This window comes from Rhinolophus ferrumequinum, chromosome 11 (genome assembly GCF_004115265.2).
Source record: "Rhinolophus ferrumequinum isolate MPI-CBG mRhiFer1 chromosome 11, mRhiFer1_v1.p, whole genome shotgun sequence".
Taxonomy (NCBI): domain Eukaryota; kingdom Metazoa; phylum Chordata; class Mammalia; order Chiroptera; family Rhinolophidae; genus Rhinolophus; species Rhinolophus ferrumequinum.
Window position 1 is genome coordinate 17,183,003 of NC_046294.1, and position 13,899 is coordinate 17,196,901.

Sequence of the window (13,899 nt, forward strand, 5' to 3'; positions counted from 1 at the left end):
TTTTGGAGGTTGATAATAGAGAGTTGGAGTACATCGTCCTATGTAAGCATGACTTAAGGTTGGCAAAACGTGGAATAAGGATTCACTTTGTTCCTACGTGATAATTAATATCAGAGGGTTTTTGCTTCTAGTTTTCAAATTATTATTGGTCCAGGCTGATGGTGGGCTGTGCTTGGTAGAAGCAGTCACTGCTTTGATGTAGGTTGATTTTTGAACGGGTTAGCTTCTGATGGGAATTTTAAAGGTGAAACATAGTTTTTAAGGATTTATATGTACCTAGAAGTGTCCTAACCTTAAATGCGTTAACTAATTTAATCCCTATGAAGGAGTTACCATTATCATCAGTCCTATTTGAGAGATGAGGAAACTGAGACATTGAGAGTTTAAATAACTTATCCAGTGTCTCATGGAGCTAGACAAGCAAACAGGAGGTCTGCCTCCAGAGCCTATTGTCCTAAGCATTATGCTATACCACCTCCCTAGCATCTAGAGATGGTAACTGTCTTAATAAATGTTAGGGAAACATCCAGATCTTCTGCCCTATGATGTTTTCATTGGGCTCTGATGATGTTTCAAACCTCAGGAGAGGTTCCAGTTTGACAAACACCCCTTTCTCTATTTTAAATGGAGATAAAATGGCAGGGTGTGCAAATGCAATACAAATGGTCAAATATACACAGGTATTTATGTATGTGTATGTGTTACTAACTGGTTTAGTAACTTTTTTTTTTTTTTTTTTTTAATATAAAGGACCACATGACACTAAGAAACAAGCAGAGTGTCATAGAGGACCAGGACTGGTGCTGTGGGGGGACCATATGGCACAGGAGAAGTTACACCCAAGGGGAGCTGATTAATTCTGTGACTTTGAGGCAATGACTTTATTTTCTTGGCCCTTATAGAATGAGGGAACTGGATTAGATTCTTTAGAACAGTTGCCTGAAAATTGTATTGTAGAGCTTTAGGGTTCTGGGATGTGCCTGAGGCCCGTGAGGGTGGCCATAGAAAAGTCGAACAGAAAGACCTGTCTTCCCTTATTCCCCCGTTCAGGAGTCACTTAGGACTGTTCCACTTCTAGTAAATTTATAAATTGAGATATGTGCAGGATTCTGTATGACAAAAGGGTTCTGGTGTTCAAATAAGTTTAAAACCCACTGTACTCACAATTTATATGTTCTTCTAGTTCTAAAATGTTACAGATTCATGGTACCCATCCTATGGTTGACAACACTCACGGGGGCCTCCAGCTGCCCTTTCTGCCACAAATACACCTGTGTTATGACTTTCCGTTGTCTATTGGAGTGGTTGATCTTTATTATTGCTCAGAATGGTGAAGTTCCATAGTTACAAAACATTTGTTATCCTTGCGAATCGATAAGTTTACTGAGCACTTTTGCTTCATTATTCCCTTTGTCCATCACTACACATCTGTAAAGGAACTTGACCAAATATTTCATGATTATTGTTATTTCGATTTTCAGATGAAGGAACTAAAAATAGAGACAATTACTTTCCCACATTTATGTTTCTAATGAGTTGTGAAGCTTGAGTAATAACACCAGGCTGCATGTACTTGTATGGGGCCATTGAAATACCTATGTTTTCTGGTCAACATCCCCTGTGTTTGTGTACTGCTTCTGGTTTTGCTGAAATTCAAGTGCCTGTCCATTAGTGATAAATGGGGCATTTTTACTTCATTTCATTTCACTTCCATGACCCTGAACCATCAAACTTCTTGAAATTTCCTGAAACCTGCCAAGCTGTTTCACTTCTCTATATTATTGCACATACTGTATTTTCTGCTCTGAACTTCCTTCCTGTCCGTCTACTGCTTCCTTTGCCTGGAAAGCCCTTATTCATCCTGCAAAAGTCTATGCTGTCATCTTGTCCTTCGTGGACCCACCACTGAACTTGTGCACATCAAATTGCATTGTAACTAACTGGTTGTTTGTCTCTCTTTCCTGCTACACTGTGGCTGTTTAAAGGGCTGGAACTCTTACCTATATTCCTAGCACTTGGCATTCCGTATGTGTTGAACAGTCTCTGTTGGTGCATCCTTATTACCGAATGTAAAATCCCGCAGTGATATCACAAAATCTCACTGTTTTAAATATCATGTATATACTGGCAACAACTTCATTTATTTCTTTTTGCTCTCAAACTCCAGATTCATATATTCATTGGTTTAGTTGACATCTACACTTAGGATGTCAAATGAACATTCCAAGCTTTTAACATGTCCTCAACTTAACAACCCTGCTAGGATGCCCAGCTCTCCTCGTTTGCCTGGGGTTGGGAAGTTTTGTGTATACATTTTTTTTGTGGCACCCTCTGTATTTATTGCACACACACACCCTGCCATTTCCCTTCCTCCATTATAAAATAGAGAAAGGGAAGTTTGTCAAACCAGAACCTCTACTGATGTAATACAATGAAACAGCATCAGAGCCAAATAGAACCTCTGGATGTTTCCCTAACATTTTATTAAGACAATTACCGTCTCTCGATGCTAGGAGGTAGCATAGCACACATAGACACTCACTGACCAATTGGTACCACTTTTAATCTTTCCCATCTCAATTGGCAGTGACTTCATCCTTGCATTTGCTCAGGAAAAAACTTTAGAGTCATCCTTACTCTTCTCTTTCTGTCACATCCCACATCCAATCCCTCAGTAACTCTTTTTGGTTCTGCTTTCAGAATCTAGAATCCAATCTGGTTACCCTATTTAAAATTGCAATCAGCAAACCATCTCCACCCAGCCCTTTTCCTTACCTGGATGTATTTTTATTTCCGTTTTGGGGCACTCACTACATAACTGTTTATTATGTTTATTATTTGTTGTTTATCTTCCCAGGGATTTTTTTTAGGGGGTTTGCTTCTTTGATGTAGCTCAGGTGTCTAGACCACTGGTACATACTGAGTGCTCAACAGATATCTATTGAATGAGTAAATAATTCACCCACAAGTTTTGAAGTCAGAATTGAGTTTTCTTTTCTCTTTACTGTTTATTGAACACATTATTTTCAGCTGTTGTGCTAGGTGCTACACACACACACACACACACACACACACACACACACACGTGCTCGCGTGCGTCATTTAATCCTCACAATAGGTCTCAGACATGACCTTCAGCTCACATCACAGAGATTAATTGACAGAGATAGTACCATGTTTCCCCGAAAATAAGACCGGGTCATATTAATTTTTGCTCCAAAAGATGCATTAGGGCTTATGTTCAGGGGATGTCATCCTGAAAAATCATGCCAGGGCTTATTTTCCTGTTAGGTCTTATTTTTGGGGAAACACGTAGTGGTGAAGCCAGGTTTTGAACCAAGTCTGTATGACTTCAGGACATGAATGTTCAACCAGTGTTATGCTGCATAACACGTAGGTCAGCTTGATCTGGCTGGTCAATACTAGGATTCCACTTCAGCAAATGATGGTATGTTATGTTGTTGCTGAAATCAACATATTCTAATCAGAGAGGAGGTGGCATTCCCTATAAGATCTGTCTTTGTGAGGAACTAAGGTGGATGGAAACCAATTAAAATGCCATAGAGCAAAAGGAATGTTTATTTGGAATAAGATTCCAACTTACTATTAGGTTGGTGCAAAAGTAATTGCGATTTTTGCAATTCTTAACCTTTTTTTTTTAAACTTTTGGCATTAACTTATATATTTGCTCATCATAAAAACTGAAATAAGTTTATATATCTGAAATTGATAAACTTTACAAAATATTTAACATGAGGACGGAGGTATATCTTACAGAATTATTTGGCTAGCTCATAAGGCAATCAAAGAAGACGGAATTTTTCCTATCGTAAATTTGACATAAATGAAATTCTATAACATAATTCTCCATAAATCTGAAAGCTTGTTGGATACAGCAATATGATCATGCCACGTCATCACTGAACTTCGATGAAAGTAGTCTGAATGAGAAAGGAACAAATTTGGTGCCTGCACCAATGTAGAATTTGTTCTGAAATTCCACCCAATGGAGGCGTATGGCGTGAAGAAATGCAGAAAGCCCTTCCATGATCAAAAGGATGAGGACTGTCAAACGTGCATGAGCCAGGCTGAGTGCCCAGAGCCTTAGGTATGAAGCGGTGTTGGAGATTCAGCCCAGACAGTACTCGATGGAATGAATTGCCTGGGTCATTAATATTTCTCCAAAATTAAACTCTTCAGATGTCATTTCTCTACCTCCATCTTCCATTTGGTTAGTTCCCTCTTCTATGTCTTGGCTTCCCAGCAAAGAAACTTCTTCCTCGCTATCTTTCCTTACAAGCGTGTAACCACTCCTGCTGATCCCAAAGCAGCTGTGCCCTTGTGGAGCCATAAGAGAAAGAGTGGTTTTCACAAGAAGAGAACGGGGACAGACAGCGCAGTGACAGCCAGCAGTAGTCTCTGGATGTGTCCCTGCCCTGAGTAAAGAGTACTTGTTTCACTCGTCGGGAATAAAAACATATTAATAAACTCAATCAGAATGCTGGGAGCAACTCTGGACGTTTCTGCTGAATAAACCAGCCACTTATAGATGATCATGAATATCAGGTACCCGAACATGCACAGCATGAAGAGAAGTTCTGGGATGGAGACCCAGTAAATATTGAACTTCTTCCTGAAATGCAAGCGGTTAAATATTCCCAGGACGACTCCAAAAGTCATGTGAATAATTACCAAAATCACAGACATTTTCATTTTGAAAGAGTTTAGAAAAGTGAGGCGATTTGTGGCCAAGTTCCAAATAGGATCGATGCCCAGAGGGTAGGGGCCTTGGAACACTCCGGGGACGCTGGGGTCCAGCTGTAAGAGCCTGCTGTGCCTGACAACGCTGTCATTCCAAAGCACCATTTTCTGGTGCTCCGCTGGAGTGTGGTTGGCGCTGTACATGGCAGACACGCTCCACCCAGAGCCGAACAGGTTGACGGACTTGGAAAAGCAGTCGTTGTAGATGAGGCCCGTGTACACTGAGAACAGCCCCATCAGCAGGAGGATGTACCGCCCGTGGAAGAACATGCGCATGATCTCTTGTGACTGATTTAGTCTGGGATGGTTTTTGTTTAACACCAACAAGAGGGCAAATAAGAACATCACGAAGCCATGTCCACAGTCTCCAAACATCACGGCAAACAGGGGAATGTGATGATGGTGAAGAGAGCTGGGTTCACTTCTCGGTAGCTGCCAACTCCATAGGCGTCCACGATGTTCTGAAAGCCCTCGGTGAATTTGTTGGTGCGGATTAGAGTTGGGGGTGTTTCTTTTGTTGGGATTGTGTTCATAAACGAGGGGATTGTCGCACCACTCTCTCTCGAGCCCTCCTCCAGCGCGCGCTGCAGGCCCTGCAGGTCGGCCTCGGGGCGCCACACTTCAGCGATGAGGCACTTGTTTGTCACGTCGAAGCTGCACATGTTCAGAATGTGGTAAATGGCTTTCATTTTCTTCACCTGGATGACACGGGTGTAGACAGATTCGGCGGCTTTACACAGCACTTGCCTCAAATAGTCCTCCGTTTTGTGAAGCACAGTATGAAGATCTTGAATCCGGGTGTTCAGTCCCTCCTGAATCTCTCTCCGCTCCTTGGCAGTATTTGGGTAGGGGTAAACGTGGCAGTGGTATTTTCACATATCTTCTTAACTTTGTGGCCAATCTGCTCTCCCCAAAAGGATATTAAAAACACATACCATTTTATGACTTCTCCTGTCTCAGGGTCTTCAAGGGGTTCATCCAGCTCTGCATAGGTCAGGATGGTGTACCCTTTGCAGACCCTCCACAACATTTTTTCAAATGCTTCCACTTTTCCTTGGTGAATTAGGCCAGATACAAACCCCAGCTTTGCTGCCAGCCTCTGCATACAGCTGTAGTCCAACAGAGAGTCACCGTCTAAGGAAGGGAATTCTTCATAAGTGGGTTCAAACTCCACATTTCGTTTAACGAAGGTTTTTGTCACTCTGAGCATGTGAGTGTACTCGATCAGTTCAAGCAAGTTTTTCCGCAGTTTCTCCTTGTTCTTAGTGACTTCTCTCAGCTCAACCTCCAGCTTCTGCAACTGCTCCTGCATTTCTAGAACTTGTTTAAGAGGTGGTGCAGGAAGACTGGTCTCTCCTTCAGGAAGGGGGATATCAGCTCTGTTAATTTCCTGCACCAAATATGCCAATATTCGCTCCAGCTCTTCACACCTCTTCACCTCACCAACAAATTTTCTTTGGAAAGAACTTACATTCTGGTTGAGCATGGCCAGCAAGACCCCACGGCATCCGGCCTCTGCCCTCCCCAATCCCTCATCTCCAACCGCCTGCCATGGGCTCCCTTTGCACCTGCAATTCTTAACCTTTTAAACCGCAATTACTTTTGCACCAACCTAATAAATAATACTGCTAGTGAAAAAAAAACAACAAACACATTTAATAGTTTTTGCAATAGTTTAAAACCAATAGGGCACAACAAGACTAACATTTAGCTATCTGGAGGGACAGCCTGAGCAGTGTGGTGGAAAGGGAAACGATTTAAAATATAACCACTTAAAAAATTTAGTTTGTCTCTCCCCTTTTCTCGTCAAGTAATTAAAGTTCTTGACTTTTTTGAAAATGGCTCAGATTTAATTTCATTTTGTTAAGCACCTCAATTTTTCAGCTCAGGAAAGAAGGCTATTAGCAATTTGCATTATCCATTACAACCTCCTTTGTAATATGAAATTTATATGGGAAATGCTAATTGGACGTTCATCACAGTAAAGATAATGATTTCCGTACTTTCGGTGGTGATAATTAAGATGAAAGATGAAAATAATATGGGCTGAAAGACAGATTTTTTTTTTCATTTTCCATTGTTTAGAGACTGGAGGCATTCTGTTCTTTACTTCGTTCAGATGGGTGACAGTGGAGGGCAGAGCCAGGGAGTCAAGAAAGCTGACTCTGGGTGGTGAACACACAGTGTGATTTATGGATGATGTGATACAGAATTGCACACCTGAAATCTATGTAATTTTACTAACAATTGTCACCCCAATAAATTTAAAAAATAAAATTAAAAAAAAAAAAAGAAAGGGTATGTAAATTAGAACTGTCTCGATGTCAGGGAACTCCTCAATTACCTAATCCCGGTGATTCATCCAGTTCCAGATGAAAAAGGTGGGAAGTACTATGCCTCTCAAAGACAGATGTATATGAAAAGATCTCTTCCATTCCAGCCTGAAAAGATCTAAAGATCTATAAGAGGGGCTCTCTCCTCAACGTGTTCCTCCATCTGTGATGGGAATAGATGGCTGAAATTACTGCCATTATTAAGAGTAGTAGGTATGATCCCAGTAGGCTTTCCCGTTGAGCGTGGTTGCATCTCTTGGCTTACTGATGTACTCAAGATTAGCCTTTTGGAATTGACTCCTGATAAATAAGATGTGGTTGTTCAGGCTGGAAAGGAAACCTTGTTTTATTTGCCCATCACATTCCTCTAATGGTTTTAAGTGAAGCAGAAGTCACTGACTTTTCTATATGTAGGGAATTGGATAGGAGTTTAATTTATTGAAACTTAAGGAAAAAACTCGAGTATCCTTTTAAACAGAGTTTTAGTCATATGCTTTTCCACTGATTGGCAAATATTTGTTGGGCATCTATGACAGTCTAGGCGTTGACCTTTCGTAGGTATTACTGTACCTATTGTAGGTATTATTCCTGTGGGATAATTATCTCCACCTAATAAGCTATCATTGGTCAAAATTCACTTTAAAGATGTTTAGCCAAGCATTGGTCTCATACTCACTAGTGTCCCTTTGATTTCCTGAATTCTAGAAATAAACCATTAAGAAGAGACTCTGTGTATTTTTACTAATTATAAGATAAACAGCCCCCAAAGGGGCAAATTAATAATCATCCTTTAGGCCCCTTGTTACCACAGTGAAGTTTGTTCTGGGATTATTTATTTATTTATTCGTTCATTCTTCAGCGGATATTTGCTGATGACCTACCATGTATTTCAGGCACTGAGACATGAAGCTGGTTTATGCTTAAAATTTGGTGAGAAGCACAACTCTTGAAATTCTCAAATAGTTTCTTGATCTATTAGAGTCATTTTAACTTGATACTATTTTATTATACAGATTTTATTTTTAAGATGCCATGGACCACCAGGATATAAGTACGTTTGGCACAGTCTTAGAAAAGTCTTGCCTTGAAAAGGGAGTCTGGGCAACTGGTGATGAGTAGAGTGTTAGCGCTTTCTGGCATCGAATAAAACGTTCCTTATTACACACACGCCACGTGATGAGATCAGTGGTTTTATTTGCACCTAGACTCAGCCCCGACCTGAGCACTGAGAAATGACAGGGGCAGCATGATGGAAGTTGGTCATGTTGTTTGTCTTGAGGTGGATTTTTTAAAGGTGCTGCTTCCTGAATATTTGTTGTCGGCCAAAGTGTTAATTGTTTTACCTGCATCAGTAGCCTCCTAAGGACTCTGCTTTCCTTCCTGCTCCTCCATTCATTCTCCACACAGCAGCTAGGGACCCCCTCCTAAAACATAATCAGATGGTGTTGTTTCCCTGTTCTTTCCCTAGTCACATTTAGCCCTGGCTCTCGGCTCACCTTCTGACTTCCTCTCCCACTGTGTTCTCCGTGGCTCACTGAGCTCCAGCCACACCCGTCCCCAAAACACCAAGCATGGTCCTATTTCAGAATGTTTGCGTTTGGGGTTTCTTTTCCTGGAACACTATTTTCCCAGATATTTTCAGGGTTTATCCCTTCACTTCATTCATGTCTGTACTCAAACGTCACCTCCTCGAAGAAGCTTCCTTAGCCACTCTGTCTGATAGCACTCCTTATCACTCTTGGTTCTAAAACCTCCTCTGCTTTTTCTTTTCCACGTGTATCGCTCCCTGACATTCTGTGACATACTTATTCGTTTATGTGTTTGTTGTCTGTCTATTAGAATGTAAGCTCCTGAAGACGTGGGACTGTTTTACTCACCGTTCCATTCCCAGCACCTCCTGCCTGGCCCATATGAGGCCCTCATTAACTCTTGTAGGTATTAGTCCTGTTCACTGTATAAGGAGGAGGACCTGTGGTTGGGTGAACTTAAATGGTTTGCCGAAAGGTGGTGAATCCTGTCAGGTGGGGTCAAACTCCAGTCAGCCTACAAAGCTGAATCTCCTATCTTCTGTGCTAGGCCACTTCTTTGAACACTTAAGGACCAGGGCTGGGTTTTATACTTTCTTAGATTGGCAAGTGCACATTATTTGTTGAATGGATTAATAATAATGGCATATATTTATTGGGCATTTATTATGTGTCATACACTCTTCTAGGCACTTTATATGTATTTCATTTAATCAGTAGAAGATGGTACTACTGTGTTTCCCTGAAAATAAGACCTAGCTGGGCAATCTGCTCTAATGAGTCTTTTGGAGCAAAAATTAATATAAGACCTGGCCTTATATTATACAAGACCCGGTATTATATTATACCCGGTCTTATATTAAAATAAGACCCGGTCTTATATTACTTTTTGCTCCAAAAGATGCATTCGAGCTGATTGTCCAGCTAGGTCTTATTTTCGGGGAATCATGGTATGATCTCCAATTTACAGATGACAAAACCGAGACACAGAAAGGGTGAGTAAGCTAAGTGTAAGTCACACATCTGTAAGACGTGAGCTGGAATTCAGTCTGAGATGAGGCCCTGTTCTCCTATCCACTAAGCTCAGTGTTTCTCAAACCTTTTGGCATTACCTCCTTAGGAAGCCTGTGTAGATGTTTACTTTCCTAATTATCTCACGCCCCGTGAGTTTTTTTCATGCCAGACAACTGTATATCTGTTTATGTACTGTATGTCTATCTGTGCTTTATACATGAAAAGAGTAAGATTTTTTACTCCTCCTCCTCAGAAAAAAGTTTTACCCTCATGGTCTAGACTAATCAGCCCCTGGCTGCCCTCATCCCTAACAGAGGGCCTGTGGCATGGGGTTCTGTGGTTAATTTCATGTACTGTATCGGTATCATTGGTTTGTTTCTGTCTTCTTTTAATATATCGTGAATTCATTGAATATATCGTGAATATATCTTTTAATATATTGTGAATATATCGTGAATTCACAGTGCAGGGGCCATGTACAAGGTATGATATTTAACTTCGCGAACTCATCCTCGAAAAAGTGCTACATACCTCATTGCTGAATATCACTATGGTCACCTTCAAAGTCCTCCCCTTAGGAAGCTATGCACCAATGCCAGAGCCTAGTCCACCCTTCAAAGCAATTTTGGAACTCTTTTTCTGGAATGGCCATCAGAGCTGTCATCATGTCACCCTTGATGTCCTGAATGTCATCAAAATGCCTTCCTTTCAATATTTCCTTTATCTTTGGGTAAAGAAAGAAGCCTCTGGGGGCCAGATCAGGTGAGTAGGAGGGTGTTTCAATACAGTTATTTGTTTATTGGCTAAAAACTCCCTCACAGATAGTGCTGTGTGAGCTGGTGCATTGTCGTGATGCAAGAGCCATGAATTGTTGGCGAAAAGTTCAAGTCGTCTAACTTTTTCATGCAGCCTTTTCAGCACTTCTAAGTAGTGAACTTGGTTAACTGTTTGTCCAGTTGGTACAAATTCATAACGAATAATCCCTGTGATATCAAAAAAGGTTAGCAACATCGTAGCAACAAGTTCACGAACTTAATTGTCAAACCTCTTATGTTTTGGTCTCCCATTCCTAGAACTGGGCAGAGAGTAGGCTCACTTAATGCTTTTTGAACATTCTGGTTCAGTCTTGTTTAACAACCTGCTGTAGGGGGGTCGTGCAGGCATTCACCTAAGCTGAGGGGCTGACTGGGCTTCCTCACATGGCCCAGACGAGTGCTGCTCACTCTGCTCCAGCCACAGACCCCAGCGTTAGCCCATTACTTCCTCCTGGATAATCTGGGGACAGCAGAGATGGAGGTGCTCAGACACTAGAGTCTGCAGCAGATTTCCTGGCAACAGAGGCTTGTTCCAAGCCTACTACTTGGAACATAGTAGGCTTTTAACTGTCCTGGAGTGCCTGAAGGGCGCACTCACAGACGGTCCTGTTGGGGGGAGATGAATGAAGCCATTCCTGCCATTCCCCCACGGTGTGCCATTTGTGTGCTGAGATGAAGGAGGAAGCTAAGCGTTGGAATGAAGAAATAAATTCCTTCTTTATTTTTGGTTGCTTCATCTCTAGGTAGTCTTCAACCCAGATTTGTTTGTTTGTTTGTTTGTTTGTTTAGCAGGCCACTTGCAGATGCTCCCTGAAGCAGAAGCAGTTTCCAGTGTGGTTCCAGTCCTGATTTCGTGGTGTTCTTCCTGTGTGTGCTGACGTCTTCTCTTCACAACCTCCAGTCCTACTCCCCACCCTTCTGCACCCTGCTCTGTGCTGAGCAGGCAGACCTGGATGGGCCATATCATTGTTCCTCCTTGCCCTCTGGCTTTCAGTTGGGTTTTGCCCATGGGGAACCCTAACAAGAAATCTAAGGAAGGGAGGAGAGGGCTTGGGTATGTATTTTCCTTTGCTGGTGACTGTCTATGTCTTAATCGTCATTTCTTTACTACATACTTTGATGGGGTTGTAGGTCCTTTCAAGGTGTCGGCTCTACAGGAGATTCTCTGTTTTTGGGTTCTAGTAACCACTTCCTTTCTTACCCCTTCAAGCCTACAGGTGTATGTTAATCATGCCTTTATTTACTATATTTATGATGCTTTGGCATCTTGGAGCCTTGCGGATCCGAGGAGGGGGAGGGAGTGTCCCTCCTTGAATTAGCTAAGTCTTACAGCTAGTTAAAGACTTGCTTAAGCAAACCAGCCAGTACTGAGTCCTTACCCCTACCACCTCCTTTTATCAGGCTCCTGCAGTCAGAGACACTATCCCCCTCCCCCAAATCACTCCAGGATCAGGTACCAGACAATTAGGACCTACTCCTGTAGTCACAGAACCTGCCCAAATTATTCAAACTAGCTGATCCTGAACTTGCTTAGCCTGCCTGTACCACCTCTCCTGTTCGTTCCTGAGGAAACCACAGTAAAGGCTCTTGCCCATGTTTTTCTCCTACTCCCTCTCCCACTGACCCTGGTGCTTCCCCATGTAACCCCTCCCCCCAGGATGTGGCACTCCCCTTCCTCTTGGGAACTGTAAGTAATAAACTGACTTTTCAGTGACAAGATAGTTGGTCTATTGGTCTCACCATACCCAACCAAACACAAAATCCCAGGTGCATTTTAGGACAGGGTGGCCACCAGTTTCCCTACGCTGCCCTCCCCTTTATAAATAAATCCTTTAGTAAACCCTCCTTTGGTATCTTATCTGATGTGCTGCCTCTCTCTTGCTGTAACCCTGACTGGTGCAACTGTGCATGTTTTCTGGACGTGAAGGCAGAGGGAAGAGAGCCAGGTCTACATAGCTAGGAGCTTACATTTTGATGTACTTGGACTCAACCCACTGTCCTTTTACTGACCCTGGCAAATAGTGCCCTAGCTCGATGTCTGGCATCCATTAGGTGCTCAGTAGATACTGAAATTAATGTCTTTCCCTGATGCCCTGTTCTGTGCCACTCTGCTGGAATATATCACACTTAACCCAGTGCAACTCTAATTGTTTATAATATTTTAGTGCTGGAAGGAGTTTTAAAGATAACGCTCTCTTTTTATTCCCCTAGTTTACAAACGAATAAATTTAAAGACACAGAAGGAAAATGGCCTCAGATTAGAGGTAGAGTCGAGACTAGAATTCCAATCTCCTAATCAGTAGTTTTTACACTGTTCAGTGATAGTAATTGTCATACTGCTCCCCACATTTAGTGCAGATAGACTTGTGCTAGGCCCTGTGTTAAGATATTCTCATATATTAACTTGTTTAATCCTCCCTCAGCCTTCTTATGGGCCTCTTGGTACTATCCTTGTCTTACGGATGAGCATAGAGAGGTTAAGTAATGAATTCAGGGTCACCAGCTAGTAAGTAAGTAGTAGACTAGGGTTCAAATCAGGCAGTCTGGTTCCAGTGCCTGTGTCATTAACCTTCCTGATCTATAACTGTACATTATGTATCTTTTTCATTTGCCCTTTCTCTCTCTCATGCAAGAACTGGATACCAGCGTCCTTTTTTCATGCACAAGGGATTTCAGTATTACATGGTAGACACCAGCTATGTGTCCTTCATTTCTGACCAATGCTTTGCACAAAATCGTCTGAGCTTTTCTGTTGAACTCTTGGATCCAGTCAGCAATGAACTCTTATTCGGTGACCTGTGTTTGTTTTTCTGTTGTTAGGCGCCAGCTCCAAGTCACCCTCATGGATTGAGTGGAAGAAGCGTCCCTGGAGAAGAGGGAAATCCAGCCCACTGATCCCCCGGGCACTTTCCCCCTGGGTTGAGGTCTGCCCTGGAGTCAAGCCTGAGTGTAACTGGAAGGGCTAGTTTCGTCTTGCCAAAGAGGGAGACTGGCATTTTTACTTGCCTTGTATTACAAAATTTGTTGCAATAAGGCAATTTAATTAGCACAGCAGTTTGAGGTTTTAATAGTTACTGTATTTAAGCAATTTTCTGGCACTCCTGCTGTTTCATGAGGCTATAATTTGGCTCCCAAATGGAGAAACAATAGGCCAAATAAAACAAAAAGATGGCAGTTTTATTCTGGAGGTTAAGCTCTTGTACAGCCCAAGGTAAGGCACCAGTGAAGCAGGGCACCCATCTCCTCTGGCTTCTCTCAAGGACACACTAATTGTACACTGTGTTTCACTGGATCATTTGCTAAGAATTGCTTTGTGCGGCGATTGCATCCAAAACTCAGAGAGGATGAGGGACTTGCTAGGACTTGAATTCAGATTGTTTTGTCCCTATATAATTAAACAAGGTGCACATGTCAGCAGTGCTTCAAATGTGGGAACCATATAGTATCCAT

The 13,899-nt window shown here is 42.1% G+C and overlaps 1 protein-coding gene across 1 annotated transcript; it reads right to left on the reverse strand.

Annotated features, from left to right (window-relative positions):
- Positions 1 to 4,002: 4,002 nt before the first annotated feature.
- On the reverse strand, positions 4,003 to 6,238 carry LOC117029896 (V-type proton ATPase 116 kDa subunit a-like). Its single transcript, XM_033119182.1, is given in 3 exon segments — positions 4,003 to 5,147; positions 5,150 to 5,632; positions 5,635 to 6,238. Coding segments are annotated over 3 exon segments (1,701 nt in total). The 5' UTR covers positions 6,074 to 6,238; the 3' UTR covers positions 4,003 to 4,368.
- Positions 6,239 to 13,899: the final 7,661 nt, after the last annotated feature.